Source organism: Monodelphis domestica, chromosome 5 (genome assembly GCF_027887165.1).
Source record: "Monodelphis domestica isolate mMonDom1 chromosome 5, mMonDom1.pri, whole genome shotgun sequence".
NCBI classification, from domain to species: Eukaryota; Metazoa; Chordata; class Mammalia; order Didelphimorphia; family Didelphidae; genus Monodelphis; species Monodelphis domestica.
This window is the reverse complement of record NC_077231.1, coordinates 17560077-17574458: the sequence shown is the minus strand read 5'-3', so window position 1 is coordinate 17574458 and position 14382 is coordinate 17560077. Positions and strand designations below refer to the sequence as shown.

Below are 14382 nucleotides of genomic sequence, written 5' to 3'. Positions count from 1 at the left end.
TAGAGGATGTGCTAATAAGCTGTTTAGGATGCTATATCAGAAAAAAAAACTAGGGGTGAAAAAGAGAATTTTACTAAGAGAAATGGGAAGAGAGAAGTAAAATAGGGTAAATTATATCACAAAACGAGGCTTTGGGGAAGAAGGGAGTGGGGTGAAGACTGATACAATGAAAGGGAGGAAGAGGGTGGTGATGGGTAAATACTTAAACCTTACTCTCATTGGAATTAGCTCAGAGAAGGAAGAACAGCCAGATTCATTGGGGGTATAGAATTCTATCTTACCCCAAAGAGAAGTAGAAGGGGAATAAGAAAGAAAGGGAATAATATAAGGGAGGGGAATGCGGGGTAGGACTGTTTAAAAGCAAAACATTATAGGGGAGGGAAAGAGTGAAAGGAGAAAGGGTAGGATTAAAAAAGAAAGTCAAAATGGAGGGGGGACTGCACAGATGGCAATCATAACTGTGAATGTAAATGGGATGAACTCACCCATAAAAAAGGAAGCAAATAGCAGAATGGATTAAAAACCAGAATCCTACCATATGTTGTTTACAAGAAATACATTTGAGGCAGGTAGATACACACAGGTAGAGGTAATAGGCTGGAGCAGAATCTATTGGCCTTCAACTGAGACAAAGAAGGCAGGAAACAAAGAAGGTAGCAATTATGATCTCAGACAAAGCTAAAGCAAAAATAGATTGGATTAAGGAAGGTAATTACATCTTGATAAAAGGCAGTTTAGACAATGAAATATGGGTACTCAACATATATGCTCCAAATGGTATAGCATCCATATTTTTAAGGGATAAACTAAAGGAGCTTAAGTAGGAAACAGATAATAAAACTATAAAAATGATGGACCTCAACATTCCCCTATAAGAACTAGACAAATCTAACCAAAAAATAAATAAGAAAGAACTAAGAGAAGTGAATAGAATTTTAGAAAAAAAAAACAGAATTAGTTGACATCAAAAGAAAATTGAACAGGGATAAAAAGGAATATACCTTCTTTTCAGCAGCCTATAGTACCTAGTGCAGTAGGTTGGGATGTGTGGTCAGCCAGCACTCCTCTATGTGCAGTTTTGCTTCTGATTCCTCTTTATCCCATGAAGTTCAACTCTCTCTGCCTACTTTTCAAGTTATATTCAGTAGGACAGTCCCCCTCATACTTTCTTGCTGTATATTTTTGAGTTCTGTCATTTTGAGGTGGTTTTTAAGGATTGATTTGGAAGGACTGTTAGAGCAGTTTGAGCTTTCCCTGCTACTAAGCTGCCTCTTGGCTCTGATCCATTTTGCAGTTATTTTGAACAGATTTCATAATTATGACATAATAAATGTCATGCAGAAAAATATTGATGATTTTTGTGGGTCTCTTCTATATCTTTCTACTTTACTGGAGTTATTGTTTCAATTAATTTTTGTTGAATTTCTAGGTATCTGTAAAGAAACCATCATGTCATCTGCAAAAAAGTAATCCCTTTGCTTCCTCCTTGGTTATACTTATTTTTCCAATTCCTTTTCTTTATCTTATTGCTAGACATAAGAGCTGAGCTTCATTCAAGAAGGGAGAGACAGAGAATGATCATTAATTCCTACTGCCATTTCAAATCAAGTTAAAAAAGAAATGAGATCAAGAAATATTTATTAAGCAACTACTATATGCCAAGCACTATACTAAGTGTTGGGAATACAAAGAAAGGCAAAAGACAGTCAGCCCTGCCCTCAAGAAACCCAACAGGCAAACAACTTCATACAAACAAGATAAATATGAGGTATGTGCAAGGTAATTAACAAAAGGGATGAATAAGATTAAGGAAGATTGGGAAAGGCTTCTGTAGAAAGCTAAACTTTAGCTGAGACTTAAAGGAAGCCAGAAAAAAATGGAGGGTGGAGATAATGGGGGAGGGAACTCCAGATATAGGGGATAGCTAGTGAAAATGTTCAGACAGTAAATGGGATGTATAATTCTAGGGTCACCAAGGAGAACAGTATTACTAGTTTACAGTATCCATGGGGATGGAGTAAGGTGTAAACGATTGGAAAACAGTGAGTGGAATAAAATAAATGGCCCCCAAAATTTCCATTTACAAAAGCAAGAGTGAAGGAAAGCAGCAGTTTTATTCCTTTCATGAAAGGAGGATGCCTTAATAGCAAATGTAAATGTCTGGTTGCAAGAACAGACTTTTTTATAGGATCTGTAAGATTAAAATCAATATCAATAACTACAAGTATTAATTTTATAAAGTTTATTAATAATCACTTGAAGTAGAAAGAACAAAAAGGAAATAGAAGTATAAAAACCTAATTAACTAACAAAAAAAGACAACGTGAGTAAGTTCTTGTGCCTGGCCCAAAGCCACCTTCCATAACAGGAAGAGAGAAAGAGGGGGTGGAGCTATACAAAACTTGTATCCTCCCTACTTTAGCATGTAAGGTGAGAAGGAACATGGGAAGCTGGGATTTAGAGCCCTGGGGAGAAAAATCTAGTTATAGAATCCCCCCTATGATTCCATTGGAAAATGAGCATGTAGAAATCTCACAGATTTACATGCCTAGTTTCCCCACAGAATCAGTACACATAACCAACTTATATCTCTAAAGATCTTCAACTAGAGGCACAAACAATATTGTACTTTCTATGGGGAAATTACAATAATTTGGGATAAGAAGGAAATAAAAGTAAAAGAGAACAGAACCAATTACACAGAAAAGCTCCCAGACATGCAGACCACTTTCTCACACACCCACAGCCACAATTGTGGGAAGAGCAAGAGTGGGCGGAGCTACACAAAACTTATATCCTCCCTACATTAGCACATAATGTGAGAAGGAACATGGGAAGCTGGGATTTAAAGTCCTGAGGAGCAGATTCTAATTATACAGATCCCATCATGAGACTCCCCCTGCCCTCCTCTGTCCAGCTCCCTTATAAGGTAATCATATAGGCTAGGTTCATATATAAAAGAAGAGTTACATCTAACATCCTAAGACAGTGATGGAGAATCTTTTTGGACTTTTAAGAGACCCCGTGCCTTGTTCTCTCCCCCCTCCCCCCACTGCATGCCAGTGTCTGTCCCTATTGTGTACTCGCTGCTGCCACTTGACTCTAGGGGGCCTGTTTGGGGAGTGGCGACTCCTCTCTGGGAGGCTGGAAGTGGGAGGGAGGAGTATGGCCTCGGACTAAGCTCACCTGCTGCACTCAGCCCCTGCAATGGTGGAAAGATGCTAGAATGCCCCACCCCCTGTCTTTGAAAATCACATGCTTATCTCACTCAATGGGGGAGGGGCCAGGTTATAAAGGGTTTTTAAAAGTCAAATAGGGAGATCCATCAGCATGCTTTTGGATTAATCCATGTGTAAGGTAATGAGGGTCTGTGTCAGAAGAGAGAAAGGCCCATAATGGAGAGAAGTTATGAAAGCCAATGTGATGACAACAGATTATATAGAGACAGTAAAAGGGGCGTTGGAGGCTAAGGAAAACACCTACGTTGTGTCACTGGAAAGATGGTGATACTTTCAAGACTAGTAGAGAAGGGGGCAGTTGGGTGGCTCAGTGGATTGAGAGTCAGTCCCAGAGACAGGAGGTCCTGGGTTCAAATCTAGCCTCAGACACTTCCCAGCTGTGTGACCCTGGGCAAGTCACTTGACCCCCATTTCCTAGCCTTTACCATTCTTCTGCCTTGGAACCAATACACAACATTGATTCCAAGATGGAAGGTAAGGGCTTTTATTAAAAAAAAAAGACTAATAGAGAAGTTATGAGGAGGCAAGGGTTTTGGGGAAAAGATAATGAATTTAGTTTTGGACATGCTGATTTTAAGATGCCAGTGAGATGACCAGTTTGACATATCTAGTAGACAGGAAAATGAAGGGAATAGGGACTTATATATGTGCCAGGCACTAAGCTAAGCACTTTATAAATAACACCTCATCGGATCATCACAACATCCTTTTTCGATAGGGGCTATTATTATTCCTATTTTGCAGTTGAGAAAAAACTAAGGCAGTCAGAAATTGAGCAACTTGCCCAGGGTCATACAAGTAGTGTCTGCAGCTGGATTTGAATTCAGATGTTCCTGACGCTAGGCCCAACATTCTCTTGTCTCAGTTGGAGACGGGATACTGGGAGTTAGAAGGGTAAGGTTGGAAAAATAAATCTGAGGATAATCTGCAGGGAGAAGAAAGTTGAATCCATGATAGCTGAGATCATCCAGGGAAACAGTATAGAAGGAGAAAAGAATAGGGTCCAGGGGAGTGAATTGGGTGAAAATACCATTGATTATTGATACATTGTCAATGTGTCTTTCTCAGATAAAAGTATTTTTAAAATTTAGAATATTTTCCCATGGTTACATAATTCATGATTTTTTCCCCTCCTGGAGCTGACAAGCAGTTCCACTGGGAACATGTATCATTGTTCAAAATCTATTTCCACATTATTCATATTTGCAACAGAGCAATTCTTTAACATCAAAACACATCCCTATCACACTACATTATTATGAGCAATCAATATTTTTCCAATGCATTTCTAGTTTGTTCTCTGGATGTGGATGTGCTTGGTTCTCTTTCTCTTAAGTTCCTCTGGATTGTTCTGGGTCATCATGTTGCTGCTGATAGAAAAGTTTATTACATTCAATTGTGCCACAGTGGATCAGTCTCCACAATGTTCTCCTGGTTTTGCTCATTTCACTCTTCATTGGTTCTTGGAGGTCTTTCTAGTTCATATGGAATTCCTCCAGTTCATTATTCCTTTTGACACAATAATATTTCATCACCAATATATACTACAATTGGACACCCCCCCATTTTCCAATTTTTTGCCACCACAAAGAGCATAGCTATACATATTTTTGTACAAGTATTTTTCCCTATTAGCTCTTTGGGGTATAAACCCAGCAGTGGTATGGCTGGATCAAAGGGTAAGCATTCTTTTAAAGCCCTTTTCTCATAGTTCCAAATTGCCCTCTAGAATAGTTGGACCAATTCGCAACTCCACCGGCAGTGTATCAGTGTCCCAATTTTGCCACATCCCCTCCAACATTTATCACTTCCCTTTGCTGTCATATTGACCAATCTTTCCAAGACTTGTGTTATAAAAATGCTCTCCCAGTTTGTTGCTTTCCATATAATTTTGGTTGCATTGGTTTGTATAAAATTTTTTAATTTGATATAATCAAAGTCATTCATTTTACATTTTTTTAATGTTCTCTATTTCTTGCTTGTTCTTAAATTCCTTCCTTTCCCATAGATCTGATAGGTATAATATTCTATGTTCACCTAATTTATTTACAATTTCACTGTTTATATTTAAGCCATTTACCCATTTTATCTTGGTATAGGGTGTAAGATGTTAATCTAAGCCTAATTTTTCCCATACCGTTTTCCAATTTTCCCAGCAGTTTTTGCCAAATAGTGAGTTCTTGTCCCCAAAGCTGGGATCTTTGGGTTTATAGAACACTAGTTTGCTGAGGTCATTTACCCCAGTCTATTCCATTGATCCACCCTTCTCACTTAGCCAGTACCATATTGTTTTGATGACAGCTGCTTAATTTAAGATCTGGTACTACTAGACCTTCATCCTTCACATTTCCCCCCAATTTTTCCTTTGATATTCTTGTTCTTCCAGATGAACTCTGTTGTAATTTTTTCTACTTCTATAAAAAGTTTTTTTGGTAGTTTGATAGGTATGGCATTGAATAAGTAGATTAATTTGGGTAATATTGTCATTTTTATTATGTTAGCTTGTCCTACCCATGAGAAATTAATGTTTTTCTAGTTATTTAGATATAGTTTTAATTGTGTGAAAAGTATTTTATAGCTGTGTTCATATAATTCCTGTGTTTGTCTTGGCAAAAAGATTCCTGAATATTTTACATTGGTTAGAGTGGCTTTAAATGAAATTTCTCTTTCTATCTCCTACTATTTAATTTTGTTGGAAATCTATAGAAATGTAGATGATTTATGTGGGTTTATATTGTACCCTGCAAATTCACTATAATTGCTAATTATTTCCACTAGTCTTTTAGTTGATTTTCCAGGATTTTTTAAGTATACCATCATATCAGCTGCAAAGAGTGATAGTTTAGTTTCCTAAATGCCTACTTTAATCCCATCAATTTCTTTTTCTTCTCTAATTGCTACTGCTAGTGCTATTTCAACTAAATTGTCATATTTGTTGCCATATAATTTGTCAAAATGGTTCTTAATAATTACTTTAATTTCCTCTTCATTAGAGGTGAGATCACCTTTTTCATCTTTGATACTGTTCATTTGATTCTCTTCTTTTTTATTAGATTAACCAGTACTTTATTTTTCAAAGTACCGGCTCCTAGTCTTATTTATTAGTTTAGTAGTTCTTTTACTCTCAATTTTTATGAATTTCTCCTTTAATTTTTAGGATTTCCAACTTAGTTTGTATCTAGGGATTTTTAATTGATAGTTTTTCTAATTTTTTAATTTGAAAGCCCAATTCATTGATCTCCTCTCTCTTGATTTTGTTGCTATAGGCACTCAGAGATATAAATTTTCCCCTGAGTACTACTTTGGTTGTATCCCATAGGCTTTGATATGTTGTCTCCTCATTGTCATTTTCTTTAATGAAATCCATAATTGTTTCTATGATTTCTTCTTTGGCCTACCAATTTTGAAGAATTTGATTATTTGGTTTCCAATTAATCTTATATTTGCCTTTCCATGGACCCTTGTTAAGTATAATTTTTATCACATTATCATCTAGAAAAGTTGTATTTATTATTTCTGCTTTTCTGCATTTGTTTGCAATATTTCTGTCCTAGTACATGGTTGATCTTTGTATATGTATGATGTACTACTGAGAAGAAGATATATTCCTTTTTATCCCTGTTCAATTTTCTCCAGATATCCATTTACTCTAACTTTTTCCTAGCACTTCATTCACTTCTCTTACTTCTTTATTTATTTTTCAGTTTGATTTATCTAGTTCTGAAAGGGTAAGGTTGAGATCCCCAACTAATTTGGTCTTACTATCTATTTCCTCCTTGAGTTCCTTTAATTTTTCCTCTAGAAATCTAGATTCTATGCCATTTGGTGCATAAATGTTTACTAATATTACTTCATTGCTCATAGTACCCTTTAACAGAATGTAATTTCCTTCCTTTTCTCTTTTAATCAGATCAATTTCAACTTTAGCTTTGTCTGATATCATGATTGCTATTCCTTGTTTTTTTTTAACTTTAGATGATGCATAATAAATTCTGCTCCAGTCTTTTACCTTGAATCTGTGTGTGTCACCTTAACTCAAATGTGTTTCTTGTAAACATATAGTAGGATTCTGATTTTTTATCAACTCTGCTATACACTTCTGTTTAATGGGTGAGTCCATCCCCTTCACATTTAGCATTATGATTACTATTGCCCTCCATCATATTATCCCCTTTAAATCCTACTCTATTCCCTTTCTCTGTTCCTCTTCATAAGTGTTTTGTTTTTTGTCACATACACCCCCCCCACTTTCCTCTCTATCCCATTACCTCCCTCTTCCCTTGTCTTATTCCCTTTATGCTTCTCTGTGGGGTAATATATAATTCTATACCCCATTGAGTATACTTGTTTTATCCTCTCTAAGCCCTTAACAATATTAGTAAATTTTAAGCATTGCTCGTCAACACTCTTATCCTCCCCTCTCTGTAATGATTTTTCATGCCTATTTATGTTATATAATTTACCCCATTCTTTCCCTCCCTTCCCTTTTCTCTCAGTGCAACCCTCTCAGCCCTTGATTGATTTTTTTACATATCATTCATATGCATACATATCATATCATACATATATTATTCGATATCACCACATTTACATATACATCATATCATCATAATCATTCTCCACCCTCTTTCTCAGTAAATTCCTTTTATCTTCTCTACTACTAAGAGTAATCTTTGAGAATTACAGAAATCCTCTTTCCATGTTTACATATAAACATTTTGACCTTAATGAGTCCCTTAAATTTTTTCTTCCTTATTTACCTTTTTGGACTTCTCTTGGGTATTGTATTTGGACTTCATATTTTTTGTTTAGGTAAGGCTTATTCCTTAGGAATCCTTGGAAATGTTCTATCTTATTGAATGACCATTTCCCCCCGTAAAGAATATATTATTTTGCTGGATAGGTGACTCTGGATTATAAACCCAAAGCTTTTGCCTTCCTGAATATCATATTCCATGCCTTTTGATCCTTTAATGTAAAAGCTGCTAGGTCCTGTATGATCCTGATTGTAGCTCCATGGTGTTTGAATAGTTTCTTTCTGACTGTTTGAAGTATTTTGAGCTTGGCTTGGTAGCTCTTGAACTTAGCTATTATATTCCTGGAAGTTGTAGTTGAGGATTTCTTTCTGGAGGTGATCTTTGAATTCTTTCAGTTTCAATTTTATTTTCTTATTCAAGGATCTATGGCTAGTTATTTTTAATAATTTCTTATAATATGACGTCCAAGGTTTTTTCCTGACCACGGCTTTCAGGTAGTCCAATAATTCTCAAATTGTCTCTCCTAGATCAATTTTCTTTGTCAGTTGTTTTTCAATAAGATATTTTGTGTTATCCTCTATTGTTTTCATTCCTTTGATTCTTCTTTATTGTTTCTTGAATTCTTATGAAATCTTTAGTTTCTAGATGGTCAATTCTGATTTTTTAAGATGTGGTTTTCCTCTGTCAGTTTTTGGTTCTCTTTTTGTAACAGGCACATTTCTTCTTGAATTACTTCCATTTTTTTGTATCACTTTCCTTTCTCCTTGCATCATTTTCATTTCTCTTCCCCACTTTTCCTCTGCCTCTATTAATTGGTTTTTGAAGTCTTTTTTTGAGCTCTTCCAGAATCTGTGTCCAATTCATATTTTTCTTTTGGACTTTGGGTGGGTTTCCTTTGCTTTCACTGTCCCCTTTTGTGTCTGTGCCTTGCTCTTTGTCTTTATAAAACTTTTTTAGAGGTATTTGCTTTTTTATTGTTTGTTCATTTTTCCTATCTAATTATTGGTAAGGATGATGTGATGATCTGAGGGCTGAGAGCTCTGAGAACCCCCTCCCCCTGCTGATTCAATGATGCTGATAGTTTAACCCTCAGATAAAGTATTTTTAGTCTCCTGAAAAACACCCCAATATTTTTAGGACTCCAGTCAGAATAAGTATCCCTCCTTAGACTGTCCCCTTTCCTCAATAAAACATTTGACCTATCTGCTCTAAATTTCAAAGACTTTGGGTGGTTTATCTAAGGGTTCCAGGACAAGTCCAGGAAGAATGAGTGATAAGGAACACAGAGGCAAGGGCAGTAACAACTTTTTATCTCTGAGGATGTCAGAATATTCTTTCGCATAATTTGTTTTCTCACCATTCCTCAAACTTAGACACATTTACCGCCTGATTTTTGAGAAAACAGAATCTAACAGGATGGAAGGGAGGGAGGAAGAAGGGTTTTGTGATTAGAAATCCTATAAGTTGATCCTTTGAATTCAATGTATTTATATGTCTATGTATCCAAAACTAGACATAGACCCTTTTGAAAGGTAGAACAAAGTGCTGTCTTATACTTCGGCTTACTGACTTCAAAATTGGGTATTCATTTGAGTTGAAGAGTCCACCATTTGTGACTCCTTCCCACACTCCATGAAGTAGACTAAGGAGCCATCAGACACAGAGGAGAACCTTGAGAAAAACAATATTAAAAAAAAAAAACCTAGAGAGAAGACAATATCATGAAGAGGGTGAGCAACAATGTCAGAAGAGTCTGGCTTAAGTAATTGATTATGTTCCCCTGGTCAAGGACTGAGGGAGTTGGAAGGAAAGGTTTTTTGAATCCCTAATAGGTGGGATAAACTAAGAAACACAAATGCTCTACTTCTGGAGTCAGAAACATAATAGAAAAAACATAAAAGAAAAGCAGCAATTTTATTCCTTTCATGAAAGGAGGCATTCCTGACTTTGTGTCTCAGGAATGCACATTGGTTAAGTTCAAACAATCAAAATAGAGTGTCCCTAATAGCAAAACCCTTTCCTCTTCCTCCTCCCTTCCCTTTCTCCTGTTATAGCTCTGTTTGGGGGAGCTGTCTTACAACCTTAAACCCATGAGCTATGTTTAAAAAAAAACAGGGAAAATACCAAAATATACAGAAGAAGAGCTATATCTGATATCCTAAATGTGTGGAACAGGGGTGGAGATCACCACTCACAGAGATCCACTTCTCACAATGAAATTTCAGAGTCATAAGAGTTTTCATGAAAGAGGGCACCGCCCCTAACCATAAGGCAAATTTATATATAGTGGTTGTTTACATGTTATCTCCCTCATTAGACTATTAGCTCCTTGAGGGCAGTTATTGTTTTCACCTTACTCTGTATACCCAACAATTTAACCCAGTGCTTGGCATAGAGTAGGTATATAATAAGTACTTGTGGATTGACTTGACAGCAACACTTTTTGAGATTAGCAAAAACTGAAAATAAAAGTGAATGTCCATTGACTGAGGAATGGAGAATCATGTGGCATATGAATGGTTGTTTGTGCTATTAAGAAAGAAAAAATATAAGAAATTTGTGCCAATATCAAGAAATGGGAGATACATGGTATGATTGCATGAATTGATAAAAAAAAACAATGAAAATCAACCCAAAATATAGGTAGTCATAGATACAGATACAGATAGTCACAGTGGGCAAGCATGTTCAGGACTCCAAATATGGAGGAAAAAATTTTGTTTTGTGAATGTCTAGACACCCTCCTAAACTTTTTTGTCCCACAGAAACTCTTGCTTTCTTTCCCTAAACACAAAATATGCTTCTGGAATGCTTCATCCGTTGAACTTCTTCATTATAATTCTTGCATTGTGACAATCACTAACTAGGAGGTTAACTTGACCTTCCCTGGAAGGGACTTAAATGTAGAATCAAACTTTGTTATTTTGGGTAATTAAAAAAGTAACTGGCCACAATAAAAAATATATAAAAGTTGTGAAAGTAAGATGCTGCCCTTGATTAGATTAAATTATCCTGGGAATAAAATCCATCTAAGCAATCAAAAACTCTTGGGAAGACAACATAGAACTTAAAGTCATATTGTTCTTATTGATTTTGATCCAAGGAAGAATAGGATAACAATTTACCCAATTTGTCATCCCATGTAGTTGGGATTTTAGTCATATTCAGAGAAACAATGGTGTTTTATCAAAGGGACAGTTTTATCTAACTTCTGTTCAGAAGGTGGTGTCTCTTTCAAGAAATTGTAGATGTTGACCTAAAAAGAACAAGGAATATACATCAGTTTCCTCCATTCAAACTAGGATGTTAGGATTAGAAAAAAGTTAGGACTGTAAGTCCTCTTTTGCATAAAGAGAGTTTTCCCAATAATAAAACGAGTAATGATAACAATAGCTATCTTTTATATAGTGCTTAAAGTTGCAAAGGTCTTCCTAGTGTTACATTTTATTCTCACAATAACTCTGTAAAATAGATGCTATCATTATCTCTATTTTATAGATAAGGAACACAGATAAGATAGATAAGGTAGACAGAGATTGTGCCTGAACCACACAGCTAGTAAATGTTTTAGTTAAGATTGAATTCAAATCTTCCTGATTCTGCATTCAAGACTCCATTCATTATGTCACTAAGGGAACTAATAGCTAGGTTATGGAGACATGGGAAATGCTAGGCACAAGGAATGAAATGTGGGGAGATTTTAAATAGAAGAATGTCCAAAATGACAATCTATTAATAGTATTTAATTGGATGAGAATGCGCATTAAAACCCAAAATAAACCTAAATCTTAATTCAATAGGAATTAGTATAAAAAGGATGTTGACTATCAGGAAACTGCATTTTTACAACAAAACTAGATGTTAATTCTATAATATAAGAAACTGTGCCTAAAAAGAAACATCTATGGGAAGTAAACAAAATAGAGAAAGAAGCTAAATACCAGAGTATGAAGATGATGATGAGGGAAATGAAGTGTTAGGCTGGATAAATAATCAGAAGAGAGGGATAAAAATGGACTTGACCTGTCATTTAGTTAGTAGAATTAATTTAATTAGGGAACTTCAAAGGGAGGAAACTCATCTCTCCCAGTACAAGTCTAAGCATCCTCCCTGCATAGTCTTAGAGAGTTATCTAGAGCAATGAGAGGTTGTGACTTATCCCAAGACACCCAGCCAGGAAGATGTGTTCAAGTCAGATATTGAACTTGAGCCTAGGTATTCCTGGTTCAGAGGCCAGCTCTATCCATTATGCTATGTTGCCTCTCATCATAGTAAAAATTAAAGTTATATAATAATGGGAGACAAATAGTGGTCAAAGATAAATTTGGGGAACCCTTGTGTATTTGTGGAAGAAAATCAATAAAACATAACCTTTCCCAACAAAGTTCCTAATTCTTTAGTTAGATGCACCCTACAATAAAGACAGCTTTACCACATGCTGTCATCAAAAGTGCCTGAGTTGTGATGTTTTCAGGGCCAGGATGTATTTGGAAGTTATTTATTTTCCAGACAAACACTTTTTACATGCAAAGTTCTCTATAGCGAGTTCTGCTAATTTGTGATTTTTGATTCTTTAACTGCAAGCTGATGAAAGACTTCCGGAAAGAGAGAAGAGTGATGAGTTTTTTTTTCTCAGTTTAGCTTCCAATCTTACATGATAAAAAAAAATTAAAAGGAAATGTTTCTCTACAAGGTAACATCTATTGAAACAAACAAAAACAATCAGAAAGTCACATTATTAACTCAGTGTTCCTATCTCCTTTCTATATGGATAACACCTGACTGATTTCAAAAAGCATTCACTTCAAACTTAACACAGATGAAGTGGTGCTTCTGCTATCCCCTCAAAGTATCTCCTTGGCAGTAAGTCAGTTTGATCCTCACAACAGAAAAGAGCATAGAACTTTCTCAGACTCAGCAAAATGAAGAGACAAAAGGGTGCAACTGCACCAACAAAAAAGAAAAGATTTGTATCAAGAATCCTGGGGGAAAGATGTAATATTAGCTCTAGTGTAGTAGTTTGAGATGGAAGGGTGGGGGGGAAGGATGAGAGAGAGAGAGAGAGAGAGAGAGAGAGAGAGAGAGAGAGAGAGAGAGAGAGAGAGAGAGAGAGAGTTAACAATTTAGAACCTTGAAAGGTAAATTGCTCCAAAATATCAGAGAAATCAAAAAGAGAATGAGAGTTAGACCTTCAAAAACCTATAGGATAAAGAAATATGATAAAACAAAATAAGTAACAAATAACATTAGGGCACAATATGGATTTTGTGAAAGTCAAAGTAACTGACTTCAAAGACAAGATATAGATTGCCTAAGTATCATAGGCCTTGTGGGAAAGCATACTACAAAAAAAAAAGAATAAATACTATACTTCTGGAAATTAAACAAGAAAATTCCCAAGAAATATTGGAATTAGAAAGCAAAGCATAGATGTAGAGAATTCATAATGTTCTGACTAAAAGGAAACCCAAGTTTAACCTGCCAAAATAAGTAATAGTCAGACTATAGATTTTTTATACTAAATAGTAAATATTATAAGCAACCAGGAAAAAGTCCTTCACTTACCAAAGAAAATAAATTTAAATCTCTTAAATTGTTTCTCTATGAAAAACCAAGACATTAGATTATGACACTGACAAGGAAAGATTGGTTTTTACCCAAAAAGAAAATGAAAAAAAATATGAAGTGAAATTGGAGATTGATACTCCATTTTATTTCATATTATTTATTAATTATTGATTAGGAATTATATCTACTCACTGGAATCAATACTTATGGATCAAATTTAGACTTGATTTTAATGGTCTCCTATTATTCCCATGGGTATTCCTATGGGCAACAAAAGGCTGACCATGAAGTCTCAAATCTGTAAAAGCCCATAAACAGCCTTTTCTTCCATTTTGCCTTTGTTAAATTGTCACATAGATGATGGATGCACTCCATCCACCTGGTTAACAACCTTTGGAGAATTTAATGATCTAAATATCTCAAATTGATTTTAAGGGTTCTTCAGACATGATCTTTAGATATTTTTTTCAATAGCTCTGACTAATCATTTGCCTGCCTCTGACTTATTTGTAACAAGAGGTAAAGGGTCCATTTAGAAGCTGAATTGAAGTACAATTATAATCCCCACCTCTGCATTTGTAAAAATTTAATGGATGAGACATATCACAGTCTCAAACCAGAGAAGCTGAGAAGTTGTTCCTAGGACGTGATACCCCTGGATGGTTCCCAAGAGGGAGCATCTCCCATTTATAACTCTTCAGCTTACTCTTTCCTTCCACCAGAATGATCTAGATTCTTAGTGACATTTTAGAACCAAAAGGTTTTCATCAATAGTATAGAAGTTTGTGTTTTTTCTGGGCTCCTCTGCCACATTTTGT

At 35.6% G+C, this 14382-nt stretch overlaps 1 protein-coding gene across 1 annotated transcript in view; it reads right to left on the bottom strand.

The window, feature by feature from the left end:
- Window positions 1-11063: 11063 nt before the first annotated feature.
- Window positions 11064-14382, bottom strand: part of CD163 (CD163 molecule) — a 62361-nt gene continuing 59042 nt past the window's right edge. The window contains exon 17 of the mRNA XM_007502834.3: window positions 11064-11252. Within this exon, the coding sequence (XP_007502896.1) occupies window positions 11212-11252 (41 nt within the window). The 3' untranslated portion in view covers window positions 11064-11211. The remainder of the gene's footprint in view (window positions 11253-14382) is intronic.